Here is a 23,634-nt window from a genome sequence, read left to right on the forward strand (position 1 = left end):
ATAAAAGGGGCATTTGTGCATTTGGTCTTCATCAGAGGAGTGTGGCATGGGAGTATGGGACCACGCCAAAGCACCTGCTCTTCCAGACTTGTCTTCAAATCCAGGTTAGTTAAACAAGTTCTCGCTCTCAGTGTCACTTCTAGTACAAGTAGGTTAGAAATACTTACCCAATCTGGCACATGAAGTGACAGGAGAATGTTGAGAAAGGTTAAATCTGGAATGGAAGCAGGGATAGATACTGACAAGAATAAATACATGGCACAGATTGAAGATGAAACATGATTAAAAGTGTTGGAGTCAGATGATTAATTACAGTTGGAAGCTTCTGCATTAGACAATAACTAGAATTTATTTTCTCATGAATGACAACACTCTAAGCAAAAATAATGAAGGTAACTCAATAGCTGAATGCTCCTGGAATGCTGTGCTCTGTCCCCAGATGCACCAGAAAGGAGATTTTTTCTCTCTACCTCTAGGACTCAGTTAAAAGCTTGTTTCTGTGTGTGCATTTGTGTTTTTCTGTGCACTCTCAAAGATCACCAAGGTCACCAATTGTAAGTTAATTTAATATTTGTACATTTTCTATAACTGGGAGGTGCTTTTGAGCTGATGTGTATATAAAAGAGCACATAACAAGTGATAATGATGATAAAACAGCAGTAACAGAAACAGCTAATTTTGAATGTGGAACATATTGGTGACTAGATATTACCCAGGAAAGACAAGTAAAGAAGGAGAGGGGGTGGGATATTTAAAAAAATATTTTAAATAAAATTTTTCAGAAGCTCCTTGGTTGAAGTGCAAAGGCAGAAATTCCAGGGGTCACCTAAACAAGATAATGTAGTACTGTGCGGATCCAATGTGAAGCATATTGGAATGCAATTCCAAATGGTCAAGGGGGAAGAAAAGTAAAATATTTGACAGTTCCAAGTTTATTTCATGAATAAAAAAAAAAAAGCCTGTGTTTTGCCCGAGTTCCAATTTGGTTGGAAGTTCCCTCCCGACACCGGCCTCCACCCATCATTGTTTTCCCATTAAAATCGGTCATCCGTCTCCAACCACAGCGACTCCATTTTTCCCTCGATTATATTAAAGAATCCTCTTTTGTCTCATGGGCCGAGCAGAGACATTTTTTTAGTAAGCCGACCAGAACCTGCTCTCTGCGAGGCTTGTGATCGATTTCCAGCACGATGTAAAATGTCAGGATTTATTCCCCTCCCCTCCCCTCCCCCAACTCCTACTCTCTTCCTCCTCACCCCTTTATTGATTTATTTATTTTCATGTATTTATATATGGAGAAGGGCATCTGCCAATAAATAAATATTAATCATTTTAAATGTATATATTCATAGCTATTTAGCGTTGCACACCAGAAACATGTCTATAAATCTCCAACCTTGGATTAAATCTAGTGTGGTCTCCCTCCTTCATCTATCTCTGTGCTTTGACTCCAAAACTGCAGTAAACATCAATCTCCCCCCAGATTTCCCAAACACACATTCAAACACTTGCTGAACAGACCTTTAGCTTTCTTCCCCTTTATTATAATATGCTGGCTGTGGACCTGAAGAACAGACCGTATATATTGAGTCATCGGAGATACTGTCTGCGTATTTCATTCTATTTGGCTGCATGATGTTATTAGTGAAATTATATAGAGTCTGTATAGTTCTCGGAGGACATACAACACCTGAAATCCAGACCACAACCACTAGCTGTAGTGTGGAGAGATTATTTGTATTATTTTGTAGGTCATTAGCAGAATAATCAGGGTCTCCTTCTATCACCAATACTGTAATCTTTTTCATCTCTGTATTAAATGTGCAGACATACAAACACATAATTGGAACTCCTTTTAGGAGAAAGAGAGAAAATAAAAAGAACAGCATAATCTTAACATCTATACAATATTAAAAGAAGCAGATACAGCTGCATGGATTTCCTAGGTCATCTTTCACTGCACACACTCTTGTAATCTGTACAGTACTTAAAATATATTTCTGCAACAATGTGTTCTGACGCCAGCAAGCTTGGTTTATAGTTCCACAGAGAACTCCATCAGAGATCAGCAGTTTTGTTCCCGAGATGTCTGCAGTTCTTTAATTTTGAGGTTAACATAAACAATAACAATAACAAAAAGTTATTACTAAAATATAAATAAAATTTAATGATGGTGCAGAAGATGAGTCTTAGACCTCAGGTGGGCCATGAACAAAGCTCACTTGAAGGACAGATACTAATCAGAGAAGGAGAAAAGCAAAATTTCCTGCATAACCTTACTGTGGTACCATACATCCCATTTCATTGAAACTTGAAGAAAGCAACAACCCTAACATTTAATTACATTAATTACAATATTTGGTACAAATAAGATCAATGCATTCTCACTCAGTTTTCTATCAATTTTTATTTATTGTACAAAATCACACTTGAAATGCCCTCTGAAGGTTTACAAAAATATATTTACAGTTCACAAACAATACAGTACAAAATGGGATAAGTTCTAAGGGGGGGGGTCATACATTTCAAGTGTGCCGCTTTTAAATAACTCATGATCAAAAACTATTCCAAATTGTGGTAAGAGCAGAAACCAATGCAGGTTTGTCCTTCAGACAAAAGTGCATGTTAAGGCTTTAGGAATCCTAAATCTATACTTCATTGTGCAGCCAGAACTACAAAAGAAACACCTTGTGCTGGGAGAACCTATTTCCCCTTGAAAAAAAAAGTTTGAAATGTACAATGACAAAAGGACTCTTGTCCCTTGATTAAGGAAAATGAATGACATTTTATGGATAAATATTTACCTTTCATTAATGCTAAAAGTCTGTTACACAGACAGACCCTATTCAAAAAGTCACAAATCACAAATTGTTAATTTAAAGTTTACATTTATCAATCAAACATGACAGGCTAAAGTGCAGAGACTCAATTTACTCATTCAACCTCTAAAAGTCAAAAATAGATACTCTTTTTTTTCCATGGGAAATGTGAAATCTAACGCACATTACCACGGTTTTGTAAGATTGCAACAGTTCAATCCACAGCTGGATGCAGTGGTGATTAAGTGGGCGGGGGCCCGTTGATGTAGTGCAGCATGATGTGGAAAGAGCGTGCAAAATTGTTTGCATGGTGGCAGCTGAGCTCTTTGGCAGTGACTGGGATCTGACTGATTAGGACCAGCAGAAGAGCCAGCAGGAGGTGGATGAAGATTGCAGCTTTTACCGTGCGAAAAAACACGGCAGCTTTGAGTAGCCGGGAAGTACAACTCGCCCGCTTCGGAGAGGCAACCTGAAACCTGAATATAAAAAGAGGAAGGAGAGGAAGGAGAGGAAGGAGTCTGGAACATGTTTCAGCGGACTTTTTATGAATTTCACATTTACAAACAAGAAGTTGAAAGTCTTACTCTCTCTCAATATTGATCTTGACTTCAGACAAGGGAGGGGACCTTATCCTCTTCTTCTGAAACTGGAAATGACAGAGAGAGGCATGGAAACAAATGTTAAAATACTTTTACTGTAGGATATCAATACCATTGATATGGAACGGTTTGGGGTGAAACGAAGATTTCCATTACATTTCTATGTTCTCAGTCCAATATTTCCATGACAAGGTTACAAATAAGCTACAAGGAATGTGCTACTTCAAACTCTCAGGTTAACAACTTTAGACAAATGTATAATTAAGTGATAAGTGATTAACCTGGAGCAACGAGCGTCTTTTCCTGCTGTTCAACATGGATGGGAAACCCCAGTGCAACTGCTCCATCTCTGGCTGGGACTGGAAGACACACCCATCAGGACTAAGGCAGATACTAGGTGGTATTGGAGGGGTACCCTCTGGGACACTACAGAGACTTCTGTCCTGGGGTGGACTGCAACCCTTCAACATGGACAGAGAGCAAGTCATATATTAATACAACCAATCAGAGAGCCTAAAACACCTTAGCATTGAAGCTTGATGGACTTTTTCACAGATGGGGTACAATTAACTCGGTGCAACTTTAAATCAGAACATCTTATGACTGGATGTTCCATGCGATTGTAAATATTTTACCAGAAAAGTAGTCTGATCCATATACTGGTCAGCCCACAAAAACAGATTATATTTATTTTTGTCAAATTACATGTCTCTTTCAAGTGAGGTTCCTGTGAATGGACAGATTATCTAGTGGAAGAGCACAGGTTGCAGCTCATCTATTTTGTACACTGATCTCCTACAAACTAGCAACAAGCATGCCACCACTTCTACACGGCTAATTCCATACGCTGCCAATTAAGCCCTGGGGCAGACAAAAATGATTAGAACGTCTTTGAAATGATAATGGAAGCTAATGAGACTCTCTTGGCTTAATAAGCAGCACAGGTTTTTTTGTCAACTACACGGCTGTTTCAAATGGAAGTCTCTGGCAGCAATCAGGTTTCAGAAGACTATTTAGAGCTGCAAAAACAACAACTAAAACCCCTAAATGTTGCAGCCTATTTTTTTCAAATCCATTAACTTATTTAAAAAAAAAAATCATGCTTATGTATGGGAACAAGCAATCTGTTTTAAAGAATGTGCACATCACCACCCAAGGTGACTTACAAGAGCAACAATCAATTTAATATAAAGCGTTATACTTACCAGAAAGCACTGCAAGTCACAAATGTGCATAGTGTAATAAAAGGATCAGTAGTTAACACAGGGAAGGAAAGCATTACAAAGTAATACAAAGCAGTCATAAGTCTCCCACAAAGCTTTTGGAAGTCTATGTAACTGTCCACATAATGGTGTGGGTATCTAAAGTTAAAGTGAGGTGATGCCATGGAATGTGGATGAATGCAAGTGTAATTTTCTTTTATTTAATGCCACAGCAAAATGGCTCTTTCACAGATTTGGCAGGATTTGAATAGGCTGTACCAAACTAGAAGCAAATGTTAAGGCTCCATCTTCTAAAAATGTGATTTTCTTAGCAAACAATGAACAGGTGTTGAATACAAGGTGTAAATAAGGAAGGACGCCAGTACTTGGTGGAATATTCTGATCTTGTGTAGCTGAAGATACTATTGGACAGTAAGCTTAATACAGTTATAATATAATAGGGTTGGAACACGGGTACATAAGGGGGCATCACATGTACCTTCAAATTCTCTTCAGTCTCCATGGCATTGCCACAGGCCACCCCCTCTTGAACGCTTGACATGCATCTTCGAGACGGTTCCGTTTGCCCCAGCCAGGCACTGATACGTTCCGGGTCAAAGGTCACAGGCTCAGACAGGTGTCCTCCGGGTGTTAAATACTTCCTGGAGGTGTGGCAAGGACTTTCTTCAGCAACACCTGCCAATATAAATACCCATATGAAATTTCATCAAGGGTGAGTGGAGTCGATGCTATACCAGATACAATCAGATACAATCTTGGCAGCACAGGCTATTCAAAGGGACTTGGATCATATTCAGTTGTGGACCGACACTTGGCAGATGAAATTCAAATTGGGCATTCAAAACAGAAAACAAGAGACACCTCTTCACACAGAGAGTCGTCACAATCTGGAACAAAGTCCCCAGCAATGTGGTGAAGCTGAAAATTTGTGAACATTTCAAGTCAGACTGGATAGGATCCTTGGATCACTCAGTTATTAACTGACACCAAACGAGCACGATGAGTTGAATGGCCTCCTCTCATTTGTAAACTTTATGTTCTATGTTCTTATGCCTCTGAATGTACATATTCAGATTACTGAACAATTCCTTTTTTTTTTTTTGGTTCGGTTTTGTTTTCAGTGGGTGTCACTTAAGATGATTCACTCACCTAGCACTAGACTCTCAGCCAAGACAGACACATCAGACTGTCTTGTTCCTGTACATTGCACGTCACTTTCGGTGTACTGAAAAAAAATTGTTTTTACAGAAGCAGTCAGGGAATTTGTCAGAGAAACAGAAAGTTGCCACCACTCTTCTGAGACACTGATCCCTGGGGAGAATCAAGAGCTGGTGCATTCATCCATCACAAGATAAATACTAAAAACCTTAAACCCGTTTCCATTTTGAATTAATTTTGACATTAAGAGTATATGTGGTACGTGTCAATTTTCCCCGGAGTCAGTTAATCCATGCTATCAATACATCCACTAACTTGTCCAGTGCTGTATACTGTGATTGACATTAAAATACTGTTAAATGTGCAAATGTGTCGTGTGTCCATGTGCTTTTACCAATTTAATCTTTATACATATTCATTCCCTTTTCTCAACTGTTCCCCTGACTAACCCTTTGAGATTTTGTTTCAGTGGTCCTCACATCTTTGGGACCAAGTAAGGATCCGGTAAGGATTTCAAATCACCCAGCATCTAAGCCTCATTATTGAAATCCCTGCATTTAAAACAAACCTATTAACCTAAGCTGTCTGGGAATTGTATATTGTGCAGATATTTTCCCTGTGGAAATAGATATAGCAAAGTTGACAAGATGTTCTTCAAGGCTTTACCATATCTGTAGTCTCAGCTTCAGTCATATCAGATCTCGAGCCAAAAGAATCCAGGAAACTTTGTCTCTTTGTACGTGCATCTTTAGACAAGCTATCGCCCACATGATGTAGTCCTGGCATTACGGAAAAAAAAAAAAGTGTTACTCACTCCAGGAGAAATACATATAATTAGTAAAAATAATATTAGATCCTTTGTGATCAAATATATTGCACCTATGTGACAAAACCATTAAAACATCTTTGCTATATATAAAAAAAAAAAAAAAAAAAAGAGCTTAAATGTCAACTGCTGCTCATTTCTTTTTATAAACTGTATACCCAGCAAGATGGTATAATTAGATTATCACCTATAGGAGGGGAAAAAATAATGGGAAAAAATAAGAAGTTCCTTACATAGATTTCATACAAGATTTAAAGTTGTGGGTTGTTAGGTGTTGGGTTACCAGTGATGGCGCTGAAGTAGGAGGAGTCTGCATCATCGTGAGAACCGGAGCGCCCCACATCCACAGAGGGGTCCCATTCGAGGGCCAGTGAGTCCAGGCTGGAGTTGGCATCTAGCCCAGCAGGAAGGGAAAGGGAGTGCTGAGGGTCCGATGTGCTGCTCCGATCATAAATCCCCTCGTCCTCCCACTGCCCCTCAGAGCCACAATCTGAGAGCGCGTGTTGGTCTGAGAGCCAGTCCTCCTCAAACACCTGGGCAGGCCAACAAGACAAACAGACAAGGCATAAACCGTACACATCCACTATTACCACCAGGAGGCAGCCTACAGTCAAATTTGAACCAGACAGTTTATTACACATCTAAACCAAAAACTTTGTTTAGCATGACAGTGCTTCAATTAACCAAAACAAACAATAAAACACTTGCCTTCTAAAGTCAAGATCTCGGACCCATAAGCCAAGTTTCATGAAGCCTTGAGCCACATTGCTCTGATATCTGTGACTCAAGGATGCCCCTTATTATTTCTTACAATTTGCCATAGGGGTCTGATATCTTCACTTCCAAGTCTTGAATGAGTTGACCATTCCACCTAGGTCTTCATCAACTGTTAGGTCAACAGATACAGATCTTACAGGATCGTGGTACTTGGGGTAGCTGGAGAGCTATCATCCCTGCAGACACAGGCCACCAGCAAAGGCAAGTAGATGGTAAGTAGATCTCAGAGCAGGTGTACAGAGGTCTTACCAGTCTCATGCTGAGCAGGCGTGTGTGTAGTCTCCCCACCCCCTCGAATACCCGGGCACAGTACAGCAGCAACTCCTGCATTTCCTGCTCAATCTCCTCAGCATCCCCAGGCTCGCTGCGCTGGATCAAGCGCTCCCCTCGCTCCAGCAGCCCGTTCAGCCGCTCTGCATTCTCCCCCACTGCCGCCTGGAAGGTCTAACCGAGAAACCAGGACAGCAGATCAGCACCAAGATTTTACACGTTGCACTGATCCAGACTAAACTGGTTCTCTATTCCAATTATCCTTTTTGTGATTATTTTACTTTTAAGAGGTGCCCTCAGCACTGAAGCATTATGACATCCCTCAAAGTTTTGCTCAAAATTTTTCTATTAGTAAGTGAGGCGAGTGGAGCAATAGGCCGAAGCAGAGACAGGAATTGGACAGTTTTTTCCATGTCCAAAACCTGGGACTGCACAGCAGAAAATTACCCCAGCATGGTGTGTACACAATGTTACACATGTAGACAAACATTTCCTAGTTCATCAAAAAGTTACAAATCAGGCATTTTATCCTTAAGAACTATATGTAAAATATAAACAGCTATGCAATTTAGGAATATGTTGATCTTGGATCATACTCTGCAAAATATTAAGGCGCAAATGCAGTTGTGCACAACGATAGAAGGTCTACAGAGATTCAATGACCACCTCCAACCGCAAAAAAAATAAATAACAATGCCAAGCCTGGTCAAGCACAAACCACTATTCTGAATGTGAATTATATGAAGCGAAGTCCAAACAGATTACATATCAATGTCCAGATTATAATACTTTAATCTTCCATTAACATTTGGTAAATGAGAAAATGCACAATATCAAGGTATTTTCATTTCCAGGATTTCATACATTAAATGAGGTAGACCATTCTTTTACTGTACCTCACTTAGTAGGAGGTCACATTTAATGCATGGATTGTAAATGCTGTGTACCTTTTCTCAGCAAAGGTTACAGAAGCAACAATGTAAAGAAAAAGGCGTATATGAATCTGAATGTGCTTTTACAACTATATGCCACTAATCTAATCCCCCCCCCTCACCTGGAGCTCCCTCATCTTTTCTGATGTGTTGTTTCCGTAGAAATGTTCCACTTCAGTCAGCCGGATGTCCATCTCTGCCAGCCAGACGGCAATGTTCTCCCGCTCGCTTTCAAACTCCTCGTGCTGGCTCACAAAGTACTAAGGGGAAAATAAGGCCATTCAACTAAACAAGTAAATCAACAATCACCTTTTCCAGTGGTTAATATTACGTACAGACAGGGAGTTTCTGCTGTTGTGTTTCCCAATTGGCTGTGGGCCCAGCCATTGTGATCTTGGGCCTTTTCATCATGTTCTAGTGAGTATGTTTTTACCAGTTAAGCAAATGTGGTTATCAATTACAGAAAGCAGTTGGTCCCAGTAGTTTCTCTGCCAAGTCTTCCATAGAAAGCAAGACTTGCAGTGATGCCAAGAGGTGGAGGCTGTTGATATTTACGATGTACACACTAACTGTTATATAAAGTCCTCATACTTGTTTTCCGTTGAATCACTGATGGTCAAGTGGCACAAACCTGCACACTTGTTTTCCAAGGTAAAATAAACAAACAAATTAATAAACCAACTTGAATTGCCATGGCATTGTTAGTAACACTGGCAGCAATAAAATGACAGAATTAAATTGTCCAATTGATCACTTCCACTTATCATCAGTGGGTGGTACAATCTAATTACCAAGAGTAAAACCACCCTTAAGTGCCAGATGGTGTGTGCTTTTCCAAGCATTTAGTGGTGTGTGGGTGGTCAAAATGGTATAACTGTTAGGGCTAAAGGTGAGCTTTATTATTGGCTTAGTCTAATTGAGCTTGCTGCTGGTGATTTATGACCGCACTTTACTGTACATTGGTTACTTTGGGATTAAGGAGCCTACCTTGAGTCTACGGCACACATTTTCTACTGTCCTGCTGACATGATCCAAGCGTTGGCTGCTGTCTTGAACCATTGTCCGCAGCCTTGCACCCCATCCCCCACCATACAACCTGGCCAGACACCGATACTGCTGGGTCATTGACTCCAATGGGTAAAGACGAGCTCTCACCTCTCTCTGTAAGCCCTGAGCAACAAAAACGATCAAGAAAACTGACTTCAGCTTCGACAATGCATTTTGTAACTAGGCTCAGTGGAATCCAGAGGAACAATCTGGGCTCATTAATTATCATGAACAGATTTTGGACAGCTTAATTAAGGATCCATAACAATCAAAGACTTATTAATGAGAAACATTGGGTAGGATTCCTTTAAAATGTTCTATAGCAGGTGTAAAGCTTGTATCTTTAAAAGGTAACAAACCTTTTTCCCCACCACCTGCTTAACAACAGTAAGAATATTCAGATAGTTCCAACTGCTATGTTTTTTATTTTTAATGAAATGTCAGATTGAATCTAGAGATGATATAATGGAAATCATTTTTGCTTAAGGATATTTGGAAGAGAGCAGAGATGATTAGAGAAAGGATCTGAGCTCACTTCAAACTTCTTCAGCTCCTCTTTGGCAGTGACATAGAGGACGTGGGCAGAGTTTGGGGAGGCTGCCAAGCTTTCAGCCAATCGCAACCAGTCATTGAAGTCTGAGTGTGCCTTCATAAACTCATTCCACAGTTTCCCCCTCTGCTCCAACCTCAAATGCATAGAAAGATAACACTAAATTAAGCAGGCCCCCCAACATGAACATTCACCAGCATTTAACACACTCACATTAAACTGGGTGACTATAACAGAACTCACAGTTTGGCTGAACTGGAACTGACTTTTTGGAGACCTTGTCCTGTTGATAACCAGGAGTCTTCAATTTCAACTATAACATTTTATATTAAAATCACAGAATGGAAGATACAAATGGGCCAGTCTTCTTCATTATTTCTCATTGAGCAATTTACTTAAATTACTTTAAAAAGACCTAGCATCAACAAATGTGGCTTGACACTTTGCAGCCATAATTCTTAGCTTACAAATGTGCTACCAATTTCTATGCCCTGCATCTATCTAGAGGTAGATTTCCTTGATTTCACCTGCTCAAGGTCTTTGTGTTGAGTTTCCTCAAGTATACCTAGATCGCAACCTTTGACCATCAACCTTGGAAATAGAATACTCACTGGATGCGTTTCTCCACAGACGTAGTACAAGAAATAAAGTTTCCCTGGTGCTCCAGCCCTTGTGGAAGTGAGTCTAGGTGGTTTCCATTGATCTCGGATATATTGCGTAGTTGGCATGATGGATGTATGGGTTCGGTAGATGTCCCATGCCAGTCCACACCATGGATCTGAGCATCAGAAGGATCCTGTCCGAGAAGGTCCACTGGTTGTTCCTTATCATTTCCCCAGTCAATATCACTAAAATCCAGTATACAGCCAAGGAGAGGGTTCAGGTAGTTCTCAGGATACTGTGCTCCCCTCACTGGGGAATCACCAGGCATCTCGGCATCACAGAGGGCAATCTGTTGTATGAGAGTGGAGATATTAAGATGACCTAATTCAGACCTATGTTAAGAGTTTGGCTGAGTAGATTGTGAGCTAAACTAGGTAATCAGGAGCTCAGGTGGAATGAAAACTAGAAAACTGTGGCCATTGAGGACTACACACAAGGAACCCTCATATAGGCAATATGACTCGAGTTATAAATCTTCCAGTCAGAACTGTAGAGCAACATTATGATGAACTTCTAAAATTTGAATTAAAATATAGTTTTCAACCTTCATGGATCTTACTCCAACTGCTTGATTAAGGAAAAATAAGAACTATTCAACTCACTTTTCCAATACCAGTACCACCTTGGAATGGTCCAAGAGCCACTGTCACCAACAATGGATTTCTAAACAAGAAACTGATTAAATCATTGTTGTGATTTTCCTTTGGTTTAAAAAATCCCCTTTTTAGCATACATTTTAGAAATACACTTGGTATATACTTTGAAGACCATTAAGAACCTTATCAACACTCTCCTGCAATAAGAAGATAAGCAGTAGTCCGCCTGAACTGACTCAGAAATTAACGATCTGCCCTATAATTAGGGATCTTAATTCATGCCTGCATTACCGCGACACCGCACTACAAAATCTAATCTGGCCAAAACCTCTGCAAGTTAACAGGGATGGCCCTTTTTCCATCCGTTATTCATGGATTGTGACTTCGGTTTGAAAAGCCTTTCAGGATCAGTCAGCAGTGCAGGGGATTGTGCAGATGCACAGTGGCAGACTGTCAGAACACATTTCTTGAACAGCAGTGTGGAGTTTCATGGAACACTGCGGATGGTCTTCAATACAACCCATTAGAGGGGAAATCATACTAAAGCATACTAAAGGGCCCAGTTTCTGTAAGGATATGCATGATATCTAAATCAAAAGTAGTGTTGTCAGATTCCAATTATCAAATGGGTAGAAAGTAAAAATACAATTCTGTGATACTCATTCTAATTCTTGGAGAGTCAGAGCACAACAGGTTTAAATGGGTAGTTTAAACTCTTCAATGTTTAAACTCTTCCTCGAGTGAAGAATTCCTCTGAGCTTCACAATCAATGATTAATCATTGATAATTATGATGCAGGAAAAACTAACAGAAGACCCATAGCTATCTAGGACCATGTCCATAGACATTAGCGATTTATATATTTTATCAACATTCAGCACCAACCAGAGTAACTTCTGTTTGTGGTTTAAAGACACGCATCTTTAAAATGTCATTCCCCTCCCAAATGAAAGAACTTGAAATGCAGGGATCTTTTTCTTACCCGAGTGATGGGATATAGGTAATGAGTCAGGTGAAGTCAGTGCAGTCTCTGTCTGGAGTCCTTAGCAATGTTATCTGGTTTCCGGTTAGATGGTACAATAAATACACAATAAAATCTCTCGCAATGGCTTATCGGTCTCTGTTCTCTCTGTGTACACACTGGATTCCAAAAAGATCACAGGGAACCATAATAGGATTAACAAAAAGCAGTCAAACCGCTCAAACGGTCTTCTTTCCGGTCTGTGCCAGGTACAGGATCTACTGTAATGAGGGTGCAGAAATACTTTTAAAACATACAGCGATCGATATTAGTTAGAAGGGGTAAGGCATTATTGAATATGAGCTGGTTGCATGTTGCAAGGCCCATGTCAACCAAAACTGTGGAGAGAAATAAAAAATAAAAATAACCGATACATCACCCTTCTTTCACACTGAATCGGTTAACACTGAAATGTTAAAAGCAGCCTCTGGTTCGGTCTAATAGCCTGTGATGCAGTCACCTGAGACTTGAGTTTACCAACTCCCTTTTTGGATTATTATCAGAACACCTCTCCCAAATGTCCTTTTACCTTCAAGGGAAAAATAATTATTCAGTTCTATCCACTCGTCCATATAAGTTATACTCTTTACCCTGGGAGATACTAAATTGCTTTTCCTTGGATCCTTTCCAGCCCCATACATCTTTTCATGGGCCGTTTATAACTGAACATAGTTAAGCATGGACCTTGCATTCCATCATAACCAAGGGTCTAAAAAGGTGCTTTGCAGTAATAGCCCAGTTGATAAACAATTGTACCAGAATGAAGTGGCATGGAATGACCTCCCCATGAAACTCAAAGTCCATCAGTCATGATACTAGCTTTAACAGAGGCCAGACATGCATCTTTTAAAGCTTAGCGGTAGACTTAAGCCCAAAACAAAAACTGGGTGAAATGCAAGACATAGGTTTAACCATCAAGAGAAACATTAAAATTGTTTCATCCAGTGCCAGCTATGTACAGACTACACATAAGGTGTGGTCCTTAATCACACTCACTAATGCATTACAACACATTTGTCCCAAGAGTATACCTTGACCAATATTGATATTCTGTAAAAAGGCAGGGTCAGTGAACTATACGAGAACAAGCAGAATTCTGCCAAGCATTCGTCCTGTTGCTGTAGAAATCAAGTAATTTTTTTAATATATACTCCTAACTTGTGTTAATGTATTGATATAATGGAAGTTTAACTGAACCACAGAATTGCAAGGGGCTATCTTTAAAAGGGAGAACGTAGAGCCAGACTTAAATCAGTGGTTTTAAAATTGCTTCCCTCATTCTGTTTACAGTTTTGCCAAGTAATACCTTAACTCAATGTACAAGATTGAACCCACTTTTTGACTTTAATGTCAGAAAGAAAAGCAAAAAAAGCTATTCAAGTCATGTTTTTCTTCCCATTAATGGAAGAGCTAAAATAAGTTTACCAAGAATCTGCTTTCATGCACTGCCATTTGGAAAATACTCATTATTGGCATCAGTATACAGGAGAAATCCTGTTCTACAAAGCAAGGGCACTATTCTTTCCTTCCATAAGGAGTAGCAAACCAACCTCCAAACACTTTGGTTTCATGGGATATAACACTAATTCGCAATAAAGGGGAAATGCAATATGCACCTTTTTGTTTTAGAAAAAGAAAAGCAGAAAAAAGAGGGGGAGAAAAGTACTTTAAAAAGGATTATAAAAGATTATAATTATACCCAAAAGCACTGGGATGAAAATCCTTGGGCGTCTTAAAATTAGGTTTTGTTCTCCATAAAGAAAGCTTCACCTTTTTGAAAATACAGAGCGTTTAAATAACATTACTGTCATGAATTTCAACCATTGTTCAAAAATAATACTGTGCAAATGTATTCGTTGCTGTTGGGTGGGGGGGTTGAATTTCTTAACAATTTCAGGGTGAAACAAAAATGTGTTCTGTAATGGCAGTATCTTATGTCTTTCCTTATTCATAGCTTGTAACCTGTTGACCTGAGTTCCATACTAAAACTTAGCTCAGGTTTCATTGTGGCTCCGCAGAAAAATGAAATTAGTTTTTCATGTGTTAGTACAATGGCCTTGCTGTATGCAAATGAAACGTCTCAATAAAACAAAACATAAAACAGAGCAGTCATATTTGGTAGTTGGTATATCCCAAGGGCTTGGATGTAGATGGTCAAACAGACTGGAGTGATATTTGTTTCACAGGGATGAGATTACTTTGGGAACCACAAACTATTTTGCCGTCTAGAACTCCTTCTGTTGATATTTTATAGTCTTGCGGCGATTATGAAACTATTTTAGTTTCCTGCTCCCATTTGTTTGTTTGTTGGTTTCAATAAGTCCAACCATTATCCCAAGGCACAAATTACAGATCTAGCCTTATACAACAAGTACTTTATCAACAACATTGCAGGATGATAATATCCTCTGGTAAACTGGGCAACAAAAGTAACACTTGAAAGAATTTAATGTGAACTTAATTATATAGCATCCTATATCTAAACAGTTACCAATAACAAGAGTACCTGCACAGTTCTTAAAATCCTTCACTAAAACCAAAAGTAAGAAAGGGGTTCAGAATAATACTTTTCTCAGGTATTCCTATCCTTGGGAAGAGGGGAAACTCTTGGCTTCTCAGAACCTGTGCATATTGGGCACTGGGTGTAAGGGGACATTATATGCTTTCTGGGAGTCTCAGCATACAAGTCATAATAATAATAATATTATTATTAAGATTTTTTTATTGGCAGACACCCTTATCCAGGGTAACTTACAGGTTACATGAGCAATACAAAAGTGTAGTAATACAATACAAAATTCTAATTAAGAATACAAGTACAATTTATAAATAATAAATGTAGATTATACAGATAATATAAAATACAAATAATACATAGTTGAAAAGGTAACAAGTGCTGACATGATGCAGTGAGGTACTGGGTATTAGCTAAAGTGATGGGGCATAGGGGAAATCACCATGAACTACAGGAGATTTAACAGTGTATAAGTAAGCAGGAGAATAATGAAGTCATAGTTATATAAAGTGCATATCAGCTGCCTGCTTGGCAACGTTCCCCTCAGTGCTTACAGCAAAGGGGAAGTTAAAGGCAGAAGAGGCTTGGAAAATAAACAAGCAAGATGTTGAATTGCCAACAGAAACCAAAATCAATGCAAAAAATGCACATATGCACGCACACACACAAGATGACTTTCAGTTTTAGAACCTGATAGTTTTGTCACTACACAAAGGTTACAGTTACATGTGTTCAAAAATAAAATTAAATCAATACAAATTGTATTATGGTTGTGCACTAATCATACTAGTGAATATTTTGTAAATACTGACTTGCAAGCTATGAGAAAGGGACGACTTTTTGAAATGCACCAATATCCTTCTGTTAAGTGCATTCACTTGGTTCTCAATCTGTTTTTTTTTTCTTTTTCCCTCCAAATGTGCTTTCTTTCAAGCAAGACACACAAGGCATTCTTCTATGACAATTGGTAAAAGACTGAAAAGCTGGCAAACCGGATGAGGCCCAGATGAATTGCAGTAATGAGCGTCATATCATTAGGCTGCCAGTTTCACAAGAGACACAAAAGTTTATAAATGGGATCCTTATTTGCAAAGCCATCCTTTATCTCATCATAATAAACCACGTCTCAGCATTTGCCCCAAATGGAAAAAAAAAAAAAATGCAATTTACTTAATGATCATTACTTATTGTTATTATGCAAGCCAAGCCTATCTTTTCTGTATTAAGGCACAGGTCACAATAAACACACTATAGTGACTGTCGAATGGACAAAGAGCTGACACACGTGTATGGAGTAAATAATTGCAGTGCTTATTTCAAAACGTGCCAGAGAGTGGTGAACAAATACACACAGAGGACTGTTGTTGTTCACTGGCTCAGCAGTCGTGACACTACCCTGGTGTCTTTTAAAGCGCTCCTCTCAGAGCGGACGGTGGTTGTCAAAGCAATCTTCTGCCTCACTCCGCCCCCCCCCTCCCATCCTACACAATAACTTATTAGAAGCTATTAATGGCTATTAATTAATATAAGGACCTGTCTTTAACCACATTGAAGGCTTAAATATAACTTGTAGAACTGTGATGAAGGCTTAAATATAACTTGTAGAACTGTGACTTTTGAAACCCCCTGCTGAGAAGCAAGCTGTGGTGTTAAGACAATAATAATACAAACGATTATGTATGTGTTATGGTCATTTTTTCTTTTTTTTGTTTGTTTTGTTGCTTCTCCCTTTTTCTGCCTTGATGCATTGCATCTGGGATGTATGACTGTCACGAGAAGAAATTCACATATTTTGTGCTCGGGGTGGAGACAGGGAGACTCAGGGGTAAGTAGAAACTGGAGAGTCTGCTGCTCTAGTCCCAGGGCTGCAGAAGAGTGACTGGCTCATTGTGGAGAAAGAACAAAGGTGCACAAAGCAAACAAATGCACCTTTCTGCCTCCCTCCCTCATCCCAGGGCCTAGGACAACAAGGGGAAGAGATACCGGAAACACCTGATTTCAGGTCGCAGGAGGAGCTTCAGGAGAAAAATGTAAATTGCCCTGGCTGAACTAAAGGAAGGCAGAGAGGCCTTCCTTTAGTAACCTGGCCAATGCCGTTCTTTTTGTCTTTACTTGATGACTCAGCTGCATGTTGTTTGCATGGTTCTCGCCACAGATCTTTTGTTTTTTTGTTATCATCATTCACCAGGATCAAAACCAATTTAATTAAACTGCTTGTTAAGAGACAGTGGGAGGCAGAAACCCTAAAAAGTGATGTCTTAAACCTTGCAATTGAGACAAATAAACTAAAAAGTAACCATAGACAGTTTTTGATGTTTCGCCCTGCCCTGGTTTCATTTATTTAATGCCATTCGAACTTCAAGTCATATAAAAACATAACAGATCTTAGCTTTGTTTTACATGGTAAGAGTAAAATCTCCTCTGCAAGTAACAGTCAACAGATGCAACAGAAACAATTACACACATTGCAAACTAGACTGAAGATTCAGAAGTAAATGACAATAAAAGCTACAGGAAATTCAATCTCTCAGTATTGCAGTTTGAGGTGCAGAGAAGAGCTTGAACATTGACAATGCCTGCACTGGAAACAGAAGACAAACAAACCATCTACTCTCAAGATCACTGCAGGGTCATGAAACCGATGACAACCAGTCCTTGCCTAGATCTCCTAGGTGTTAGAAGCAGACAAGCTTTACATATTAAATTGTGTTTGTTTAATATGTCACTGCAGATTGGCCTATGCAAACTTATTATAGGGTATGGAAATGGGAAATATGCACCACCTGGTTTTGGCTCATATTGCAACTACACATAGTTATACCCACAATGTAATGCAAACCGAGTTTCCATGTTGTTTTTCTTTTTAAAGCTTGGTAATTGATATACAAGAATGTCATCCACCTTACTAAGGAGAAGTGAAAGAAAAAGTTTGATTTTTGTTAAAAGGAATGGATAAAGAAGCTTGTATTTTTTGCCACACACACCTTCCCCATAGAAGCATAAGTTCAGAGAATCTTGTAATTGTAAAACATGCCCGGACCTACCAAGTGACATGGTGAGGTTCCTCATCCACCCCCAAAACCTCTCCTTACAGGTGTACCCCAAGGCTCCGTCCTGGGTCCCCTCCTGTTCTCTCTCTACACTCACTCCCTGGACCCCCTCATCACATCCCAATGGTTTCTCTTACCATTGTACGCATATGAAGCCAAGATCTTCCTGTTGGTCTGCTATCTCTGCCTGGATGCACTCACATGACCTCAAGCTCAACTTCTCCAAATCTGATCATTGCTTTTTTCCCCGCTCTTCCTCACCTTCTGCTGATCTCTCCATCGCAATCCCCTTGGAAACGACAACACTCTGTCCCTCTTCTTCCACTAAGAACCTAGGAGTCACGCTCAATCCCACACTCTCCTACACTCGGCACATCACCACACTGACACCCACCTGCAGATTCTTCCTGAGCAACATACGCCAAATCCGACCCTTCCTCACCAACTACTCGACTCAGCTGCTCGTCCAGTCCCTGGTCCTCTCCCGCCTGCACTACTGCAACTCCCTACTGGCCGGCCTGCCTGCAACTACTACCCGCCCACTCCAGCTCATCCAGAACTCTGCGGCTCGTCTGGTATTCTCTCTGCCCCGATTCGCACACGCTACCGGCAGGCATTCAGTTCAAGACAGTAACCCTCACCTACCGTTGTCTCGACCACACTGCACCGAGTTACCTGCAGACCCTCGTCTCTCCATACATCCCCTCCAGACCGCTGTGGTCTTCCAGTGCCAGAAGACTAACTCTGCCTCCTCTGCACTTTTCTTCCTCCAGAGCCGCTCCTTCTCATCCCTGGCTCCTAAACGGCAGAGTCTATGACCTCCTTCTGGCAATTACCCAAGACATCTTTTCAGACTGTACTTGTAAATTTAGTCTTTCATTTTCCTGTAATATTGCACTTATACAATGTTCTGTCATACTCTTGCCTTTGCATTAATAGCACTTGTATTGTTTATTTTGATTTCCCCTATGCTCCCTCTCCCTTCTTAACTTTGACTTAACATCTTGTCTGCACTTATCAGTTTTTACAATCTAGGATGTAAGACCTTATATATTGCTTACTGTATCTCCTATACACTTGTGCAAACTCTAAATTTGTAAAATGTATTCTGCCTGAATTGCACTGTATTATTGCACTTTGTATTGCTCTGATATTTTGTAAGGGTGTCTGCTAAGAAATAAATAATTCATAAAACAGGGACATTTACCCACAAAGATTCTCTATTTATTTCCAGTGAAAATCACTGAGAATAAGGAAAGAGTACAGTGCTGCTCAGAAATCCACCCCCCAACAGCAGGCATACTATTTATTTTTTTGACAATCCAGGTCCTAAGCCTGCAGTGCTTTGCATGGATTATAAAACACTAATTTACTTACTAGTCTAGGACATGCAAATTGGCTTTGATCAGAATTTACACTACTTTTAAGCTGCAGAAGTAGTCAGATGATTGATAACCTGCTGGGTGGATCAAATATCTGACCTCTTTGGGGAGGCCCTGGGGACTGGAATAGTCAAAGATCTCTCATCTCTTGCAAAGTTTGCTGTGCTGCCACCCTCTTGACCTTTAAAGTATATTATGCACAGCTATATATTATTTAAATATGGCAAAGACATCTCCAGCCAAAGCAGCAGGAGCCTGCGTTTTGCCGAGTCAATCCCAAATCCAAAACTGGGCTCCATGCCATGTTTTCCTTTAATGTTTTTTTATGTTCCTAGTGTGAACTCCAAAACCAAACCGGTCTGACAAATAAATAGGCTACTGAATGAATGAGATCATTCTGCCCTCCTCCACTTGTTAATGTTTAATTGTTAAAGAACTCTGCTTGTCCTCCTTGTTTATGCCCAATTGGCTGGTTTCACAAATCCTGACTAGCTCTAGTCTAGGACCACTCTACCTAAAATTACATTGGGCAGTTGTCTCTGAAATCAGCTCTCTCTTAAAATTTTGCAGCATATATAAGAAAACATCTAAACCAGCAAGAAAATGTACAGGACAGGATATGTTTACTGTAAATAAACTTGCATTCCCATATTGGAAATGTATCTTCTGCCGACAGCATTTTCAAAAAACATACACAAACAGCGGAACATCAAAGAGGATCTACAGATTCCTGACACATTCAAATAAGCAGTTTTGACACGCAAACATCACGTGCAACAACAGCACTAAGGTCAATACATTAGTATCTGTTTGTCCCAATGAGGTGAAATATAAACCCCAAATAACCCATACAAACTCTTCAAGAGAGTTATGAATTCAGCTTATCAGCTCAAGACTTAAATCAAGTTAGATATCAAATCATTTTAATCATAAATTACTGCACAAAGCCAAACTGTAGCACACTTGAGTTCCATGTTGTTAAAATTCTGATAAGCTAGGACCTTTGAAACCAACAAATGATATATTTGTAGTCTTTCCAAGGAAGAACCTATTTATTGATGCAGTTCAAGTCATGTGTCTTTGCTCAATTTAATCCCACAAAGATTTATGTATACCATACATTAAACCTGCACAGGGAGAAGTTTTGGGCTCAGTTTTCATCTCTTATGCTTTAGGGCTTTTACCATATTAGCATTTGTAGTCTAACCTGGAACCTGGGAACTTTGTAACCTGTAGCTTTGTTGGAAGCCATTTCCCTTTAAATGTGTTTTTCTTCAAATTAATCCAAGGCTATTTTTGTAGAAATGGATCACATGAGGGCCTACAAAGCTATTCCCAAATGGAAATGTCCCAGAGATATACTGTCTCAGAAAAACAAAAGAGGGAAAAAACAACTGCACACTTTAGAAAGCAGGGTTTTGTCAAGTAGAATAAGCAGAAGCTACTCAGTGGCGAACAAGGAAAAGAAAGGTCACTTAAAATACAGATACTTTGGATTCAAAAGCCTGTAACAATGGTTTTAAAACAATAGATAAATTCCTTTAACTTTTGTCATAAGAACTATGCACCATAACCTAAAAGTAGGAGGGCTCCAAAATATAGAGCATTGAACAATGCTAGAAGTTGATATGGGTATTCAGGTTAGCTACATATCTGGAAAGGATCCCAAAGTGAACATTCTCAGCATTATGTTTGGCACTTAGACACACTGTGCATTTAGACAAACAGTACAGTCATCACTAGTGTAGTGTGTTTTTGGTATACAGGCGAGGGGAGATTGGTGTGCTGTTTGATATCTCCATGTTGAATGATTACAAATCATTTAATACAACCTAAATGTATCATTGTAGCACCTATTGCCAAACTTGTAACACAGCAAAATCAAAACTGTGTCACAGGGACTTGGTGAGATTAAATTCTTCTGGGAATCAAATCACATAGCAAAGCCAAAGCTTTTGAGGTTAATTCTAGAGTGCTCTCTGCAATTGCAATATCTTTAGAAATACACTGCTGCAAAATGTATTAAGATATATCAATAGAAGGTAAACTATGGTTCCTTCAAAGCCATTTGAGCTTGTAGGGGAAATTAATAACTCATGACTGGGAGCTGGACACAAGGACCTTGGTTTTGAGGGAGCAGGACATGTATAATGCTCACCAAAATTCCTCCTTCACACAGACTGGTCATACACTACTTCAAAAGGCACACAACACAACAGCCATTTCACCATTGGTTTTACTTTTACCAGAAACTTTACAACAGCATGAAATACAATTCCACATGCTCTTCGGCAAATGCTGTTGGGAGCCAAAAAAGTTAAAAGAAACTAATAACTAACGCAAAGAGGTAAAAGCACCAGGTAGGCTAATGGCTGCCAAAGCCAAGACAATAGTTTCCCTGCCTTTGGAACCTAATGGATTTCTCGCTAGATTGTCAGAAATCTGTAAGGTAATAATTTTTATTTTTTATTTTTTAACAATGACAGTGCGTGTCACCTTGTTTTTGCTATAAACCGTCAGGTGAATACTCCAGGTAACCTGGTTAAGAAAGACACATAATAAAATAAAAACATTGGAGGAGGAGCTGATCGGGGGCAGAAACTGAGGAACAAATTACTGTCATGTGTGTGGGAGGGGGCATGTGTGACTTCAGAAACAGGGATAAGAAGTAAATAAAAATTCAACACAGGTTTTAGAGGTGGATAAGGACACTATTTGATTACAATGAGATGCACCTGTTTGCACCAAAGTATGCACTTTTTGTGCCAACCAAACATATTTATCTGAAGGCCACAGAAATTGATAGAATTTCACATTTAGTATCAGCAATGAGAGTATTCCTTAAGGCTGTGAGAAGGTGGGGGGAGGTTTGCCAGCTGTGATGGTGTTTTAGTAACACACATTAGTGAAATATTACCTCAAGGTTTAATAATGGCAGTCACTGAAATAACTAGGATTCATGCTTCAATATTATTGTAGGAGCCAGATACACTGTCATAGGTGAACTAAGAGGTAAAGTACATTTTTGAAAATTACATTAACAAACATCCAACAATCCTTATACAAAAGCACAAACGCATTTCTACGGAAGAAGGCAACTTTATGTTCATCTCAATACATGGTGACTTAATTAATTTATGCAGAAACTGAGAACAATTTGATTGTAGGTCGCGTTCTACGCAGTTCTGCAGAATTCCACCGATCCCATTGGCGGTGCAGCGCAGATCTGCGCACAACTGCGTGAATGCGCTACACGAACGCGACTTATTCCTTCTTAAGAGGAAGCTTGTCACGATTAAATTTAAACCTAGCAAATGAGCGCAAGCGGATTCAGATTGAAATAGCCTATATATCAGTAGCAACATCTTTTTTTGATTCTCGACAACACAGTAAACACACATTTAAAACTGTAATCCATTGCGCATTGCAAAACTAATCATTTGCTATAGTTAAGTTGTGAAACGTTTCCCAAGGCAACGTTTCTCCAGGAAGTTCAACCAAACAATGTTGTTTTAAACTGCTTACTGCAATAAATAACTTCCTGAATCTCAGATGAAGTCGTTTCTATTTATTTTTTGGTGTTAATCCCTTTGTTCAATCAATCAACATGATAGATATAGACAACAAACAAAGGAAAACGTGTAATACTGCGTTCATGAACAGGAACATAATTATACTAAGAAGCTGAATACGAATCTAATCAATACACGATGGTAATACTGAAATACAAAGAATTGTGTTCAGCATGAGTAAGAAATACATTGTACTCCACGCTTGTGGTTTTCTATTCAAATTGTTGTACAACTTGTTTCCACGAATAAAATGTTTGTATAATGTCATACTATTCCTGTACAGGGTGTGAGTTTACTCATGGAAATCAACGAGATCACGCTACTGCAGACAAGAGGCATGACACGTCCAATACAAACTAAAACAATACAATGCGATATACTGACAAATCAATGAATGCACTCACTTGCCTTGCTATGGGGTCTCCATGTCAGGTTGTGGGTGCTTTAAATGTGTTTGTTTGTTATTTGTTGAGTCAACACCAGCAAATTAAAGTCAAGGTACCACCACTAGCATTTTATCTTCCCCAAAACACCGCTTTTCTCACCAAGAAAATCGTGGGTAGCTTTTGGTCACATTGAAGCGAAGAGACAGCAGGTCGAGTGAGGATGCAGAGCACGTACCTGTCGCTTTCAG

General features: G+C 39.4%; 1 protein-coding gene across 1 annotated transcript; it reads right to left on the bottom strand.

The window, feature by feature from the left end:
- Positions 1 to 2,388: 2,388 nt before the first annotated feature.
- LOC136749516 (nesprin-2) lies at positions 2,389 to 23,628 on the bottom strand. Its single transcript, XM_066703903.1, has 13 exons — positions 23,546 to 23,628; positions 10,813 to 11,153; positions 10,187 to 10,337; positions 9,592 to 9,774; positions 8,727 to 8,864; positions 7,652 to 7,846; positions 6,909 to 7,158; positions 6,466 to 6,578; positions 5,791 to 5,866; positions 5,120 to 5,316; positions 3,700 to 3,879; positions 3,404 to 3,465; positions 2,389 to 3,295 (listed from the first exon to the last, which is right to left on the bottom strand). The coding sequence occupies exons 2-13, from the start codon at positions 11,130 to 11,132 to the stop codon at positions 3,061 to 3,063; spliced, it is 2,100 nt and encodes a 699-aa protein (XP_066560000.1). The 5' UTR covers positions 11,133 to 11,153; positions 23,546 to 23,628; the 3' UTR covers positions 2,389 to 3,060.
- Between the last annotated feature and the right edge of the window lie 6 nt (positions 23,629 to 23,634).

This window comes from Amia ocellicauda, chromosome 5, assembly GCF_036373705.1.
Source record: "Amia ocellicauda isolate fAmiCal2 chromosome 5, fAmiCal2.hap1, whole genome shotgun sequence".
NCBI classification, from domain to species: domain Eukaryota; kingdom Metazoa; phylum Chordata; class Actinopteri; order Amiiformes; family Amiidae; genus Amia; species Amia ocellicauda.